The 4,725-nt window shown below is 47.2% G+C and overlaps 1 protein-coding gene across 3 annotated transcripts; it reads right to left on the bottom strand.

Annotated features, from left to right (window-relative positions):
• Window positions 1-1,125: 1,125 nt before the first annotated feature.
• CALCA (calcitonin related polypeptide alpha) lies at window positions 1,126-4,185 on the bottom strand. 3 transcript variants are annotated; one of them, XM_052696279.1, is made up of 4 exons: window positions 4,089-4,185; window positions 2,963-3,058; window positions 2,533-2,664; window positions 1,126-1,698 (listed from the first exon to the last, which is right to left on the bottom strand). In XM_052696279.1, exons 2-4 carry the CDS (start codon window positions 3,046-3,048, stop codon window positions 1,500-1,502), a joined length of 417 nt encoding a protein of 138 aa, XP_052552239.1. In that variant the 5' UTR covers window positions 3,049-3,058; window positions 4,089-4,185; the 3' UTR covers window positions 1,126-1,499. The 3 variants fall into 3 exon arrangements, with proteins under 3 accessions (XP_052552239.1, XP_052552241.1, XP_052552240.1); XM_052696281.1 differs by having other exon boundaries at window positions 1,126-1,689; window positions 4,089-4,129; XM_052696280.1 differs by lacking the exon at window positions 4,089-4,185 and adding an exon at window positions 3,967-4,070.
• Window positions 4,186-4,725: the final 540 nt, after the last annotated feature.

Below are 4,725 nucleotides of genomic sequence, written 5' to 3'. Positions count from 1 at the left end.
TAAGTATCAGGCTCAGTTTGTGAAAGGTAGACAAGCCCTTCTTGGGCAACTGAAGTGAAGACCAATTGGACCAAACCAGACTTTCGGGACATCTGAGCAGTTTCGTCTCCAAGGCACCACGGCAAGCACAGAGATGCTGGTGAGGTGCAGATCTGGGATATTTAACCAATCCCCTTTCCTCACAAAACTGTGAGTGGCCCAGCAGCCACTCATGTGCATACAGAGCTGAACCACACACAAGCATACTGCTTCTGCATATCCAGTGGGAACATGGAAACATCTTTCTTGCCATTAGGCCCCAGTTCAGTACAGCTCATTGCTATGTAAATACTACACTGACATCAGAATATCTTCAGGTAAGCCCATGGCAAGTAATTTTTTTTCTAGACAGTATTTCATGGCGTACATTTCCACTCAGACCTTGCTTGAAAATTTTCTACTAAAGCAAGGACAGGCATCTGAAGGAAGAACAATTTTGCTCAGAAAAGCATTGCAGGACAGTTCATTAATGGTAACAAATAATATTGTTTATAACACTGATGCCATGATTCAGAACAGGCTACTGCTTATAGGATAAATATGATGTTGCAACAGAAGAACTGGAAATAAAGGTATGGAGCATACTGTGAGAAACAGCTAAAGTTAGCATTTCTTTGAAAATACAGACAAAACTATCTAAACATTAAGCAATAAGAACAAAATAATTTAGCTTCTTTACTTAAAGCATACTCAGGTTTCAATTACACTGGTGTGAAGACTTATCAAGTGAGAAGGAAAAAAAAGGCAGAGAAAATATTAAATTCTTACCTGTAAGTGTTCAGCACACAGTTCTAGACAGGATTACGTTTCTAGTTTGTACAGCTCTGCATGAGCCTTTCTTGACTCCTTTGCATCTCAGGCTATTTACTAACAGGTTTGCATGCATGCTTGGTTACATCAGTGCATATATTGTATAATTCCCATGCGCATGAATAACTTCTAAGATACCTTTGCATTTTCTTAACTTATTGAACTTCTCTAGAATTTCTTGCATTGCCTCTCTTGAACACAACAACGTACAAAACCTCTCTAGCCTTATCTAGAAGTCTCACATTCTAAAACAAGTAAACCAAACAGATCTAATCCTTATAGAAAAATAGGTTTATTGAACAAGTGCGTGGGCAGGCACAGAAAAAAAAGAGTCTACTTGTACATTTAGTAGCCAGAAATGAAGAGCCTTTTCTAGATTTGTTATACCTAAGACCTAATACCTAATACCTAAGAAAATCACTTGAAATTGAGGCAGCGCTGTCTATTTTTATTTATTTTTCCCCTAGCTTGATGTGTGTGTTATGTTCTGTCTTGCTAACATTAGGTCCACCTCAAACATTCTCTGTCAAAAACAGAATCAAAAGAACACAGCAGAGTTAGCAATCAAAGTTAGATCCACATGCATCAGATTTAAAAAAAAAAAAAAAAAGGGGGGGAGGGGAAGGGAAGAAGGGTAGAAATAAGCACGCCTAGTTGTTTCCTAGGGTTTCCCCATAGTTTGCATAGCGTTCGTGTTCCAGGTCATTCAGCACATTTCTTTTCTTGCCAGGAGTTCCAGCCCCGACGTCAGTACGAGGGTAAGTTTGCAATTTGTGCAACTCTTGAGACAGTTTGCCCAGCACACAAGTACTCAGACTGGCACAGCGTTTGGAAATAGGTCTATCCAGGCTGCAGGGGGGAAAAAAAAAAAAACAAAACAAACCATGCCCAAAAGAAGAATATTTCAAACATGCACGGTCATGCATTTCTTCCCTAGGCAAATATCTGCTGTTAGGAAAATCAAAATAATACAATAAATAATACAAACCCAATAATATAAAAACAATCCCTCCACATCACGTTCCATGCAAGCAAGGTTCAGACAAATGCACTTGGAAAGAAAACCACCGTTTTCAATGAATTCATTTTGTTGAAAAAGCAAGCTCATTAGCCTTTAAGATGCTTGCAGTTAGGAGACAGCAAGTTTCACTCTCCATGTATTCAGCATGCTTTTCAGTCTGTCATACATCATCACCATGCTTTGCAATACAAATCCTATTAGGATAATGCAAACGTTCTTGCATGCCTTTGCTCCAGGGGGGAGATGGCGCTGCGTGCACTGGGAGGGCACCTCCCCTCTGCCAGGGGCTTTCCATGCCTTACAACAGCATGCACTTTCATGACAGAGAATCCAAGAGTGACTGAATGATCCCTAAATTCCCACTAAGAAAACATACCTTTTGCTGTATTTTTTTCCCCCCGTAACCCCCTCATTCAAGCTGAAATCCCCCTCCACTTTCGGTTGTAAGAGACAGATAGAAGCAGGTTAACTAAGTGGAAGCCATTCTCCTGACACAAACGTTACGATGTCTCTACATTATCCTCCTTTATAAATTAGGTGATCAGTTAACCATAACCCCAAGAAAACAAAAACAAAAGAGAGAGAGTCTGCTCAGGTGGCTCTCTGTGAAGTGTTTGACATCCAACTTGACCTTTCCCAACCCCCACAGTCTCTGTCCTTACCTGTTCCCCTCAGAGGCTTGCTCCAGCTCCTCTGCTGTCATCTGTATGAATTCTTTCACCAGTGCATTTAATAATCTCCGAGCTTCGTAATCACTGAGCGTCACTCGATCTGTTATGGACTCCAAGCCAGGTCTACGCAGAGGCAAGAAAACAGGATGAACACAGAGAGCCACGTAAAGGAGAGAGGAGTGTGCCCTGCACTGCTGTACGTCATCGGCGGTGCCTTTCACGGGTGTGAAAATGTGAGTCACACACATGCACAGCATTAGGTGTTTTATACACGTAGTTAGAAAAACATGAGTATCATAGATAGCCCAGAAGAAGCCAGCTTTCTGTAGTCTTTTTCTCTCCCAGAGCTCTTAAAAAAATAAAAGTTAAGTATTTCCAAACCATTCAGACAAAGCACTCAGCAATACGACCAGCTTCTTACCTGACTGGAGCTGCCTGGAAGCTGTCCATCTGGCACACAACCAAGGCATAAACAGCAAGGAAAGATGAAATCTTCAGCATAACCATGATTTCCTCTCTACAACAAAGAGGCATATCAAGCAATGGCTATTTTCCAATCATCTCGATACTGTAAGACCTATTGAGGAGGCCATCCTCTGCTAGCCACAAGTTGCACAAATGCTCACGGTTCTGTTTAACTGTTTTCTTTCCCCTAACATTACCTTTAATCACTCCATTTTGCTTTGGCTTTCTTGGAATTTTAAGATAACTGAATACTATTACAGGGAACATAAGCACAGTCTTTCTGAATTGCAGTTCTGTCCAGCTGCTTTCAGCCTAATGCAGCCTTTCCCCCCAGACTGGGTGAAAACACATCCCCCTGTCTGCTGCACAATGGCATTCAGGGTGTGCAATGTGAAGAGGCAGCTGTGTGAGAAGAGTCATGAGGGGAAAAAAAATTAACGAGGAAAGAGAAGGAAAAAAATGCTTACAGTTTAATGCTGCTAAGAATGAAGTGCCACTGCTGGCACTGTACCTGAAGCTGCTTGCTTCTTGGCAGTTAGCACGCTAATGTCCCAGCTTAGATTATGCCTTAAGAACTAAGCAACTTCATTTCTATCAGTATTCCTGCTCAGAAACTAGAGGGAGGAGAAGCTAAGCAAAAAAAAAAAAAAAAAAAAAAAACAAAAAAAAAAAAAAACAAAAAAAACAACGACCTGTCACAAAGCAAAGTCTGTAAAAGAAATCATAATCGATTTGCTTTGAGTTACAGCTCTGCTTCTCACAGCATCAGCTCTCCAAGTTAGACAGGCACACGGGTAACTGCCCCACCAGCTCTAGATCTCTCAGCCTCCCGTTCCCGGCCCAGTTCAGCCTTCAGATGCCCCAAGGCCACCGGCAATGCCCTACAAGGAGGCTGCCCCACACCTCTCCGCCTGCAAGCGTCACAGGGATGGGGAGTGCGAGGGCCGGCTCCTACCCTACCTGCTCCGCTCGCTTTCTTTCTCCACACACCCACCCACAGAACTAACGCGTTACCACCCCGCACGTCAGCGTAATGACACGAGAGAGCCGGGAGCGCCGCAGCACGCGGATCTTGATCTTACCGGCGGTGCGGGTCAGAGCAGCGGTGCCGCGCGGAGCGGAGGCCGTGCTGCTGCCGCCGAGCCGCGGTGCCGCGCGCTGCCCGCCGGCCGCCCTTTATACCTGCCGCCGCGGCAGCCTGCGTGGGCGCCCGCGGGGCCCCGCCAGCCAATCACTTCCCCGGCCGCCCGGCCCGGCGGTGACGTCATGCCCCGCTCGGTCCCACCGTCCCATTCACAAAAAAGCCGGCGGCGGCAGGGCAGGGGGAGGAGGGCGATCTGCCGCCCACGATGCCCGGCCGCACGCTCCCCAACTCACCCCCCCCCCCCCCCCCGCCGGGCTCGCTCCGGGCGTCCTCTGCCGTTCTATCGGCTCCCCGATGGCTGTGTTCGGACGGGAGGGGCTGCGGCCGCGAAGCCGGAGCGTACGCGTAGTGCCGAGCGGAGCCTGACGGGTCCCTGCCGGCCGGAGCGAGGACTCCCGGGCGGCTGAGAGCGGCAGCCCTCCGCCGCCTCCCCCGGGCTCGCACCACGGTGGGATCCCGCAGCCCTCGAGGAAATCATCACCGTCATCTCTGCCGCCCCTATTACCGGCACGGGCAGGTGCGGCGCCTTCCGGCGCTCGGAAGAGGCGGGGGGATTGGAGCGCGGGACAGGCAGG

This window comes from Tympanuchus pallidicinctus, unplaced genomic scaffold, assembly GCF_026119805.1.
Source record: "Tympanuchus pallidicinctus isolate F22 unplaced genomic scaffold, pur_lepc_1.0 scaffold3, whole genome shotgun sequence".
Lineage (NCBI taxonomy): Eukaryota > Metazoa > Chordata > Aves > Galliformes > Phasianidae > Tympanuchus > Tympanuchus pallidicinctus.
The sequence above is the reverse complement of the archived record's forward strand: the minus strand, read 5'-3'. Positions and strand labels throughout refer to the sequence as shown.

Bases quoted from the DNA above. Each gene is read 5' to 3' on its own strand.
- CALCA (XM_052696279.1), bottom strand. From the start codon at position 3,048: ATGGTTATGCTGAAGATTTCATCTTTCCTTGCTGTTTATGCCTTGGTT. The intron at 2,665-2,962 runs GTAAGAAGCTGG...GCCTCTGCGTAG, and splicing joins TTCCAGGCAGCTCCAGTCAG to ACCTGGCTTGGAGTCCATAA. The intron at 1,699-2,532 runs GTAAGGACAGAG...TCCCCCCTGCAG, and splicing joins CAAGCCTCTGAGGGGAACAG to CCTGGATAGACCTATTTCCA.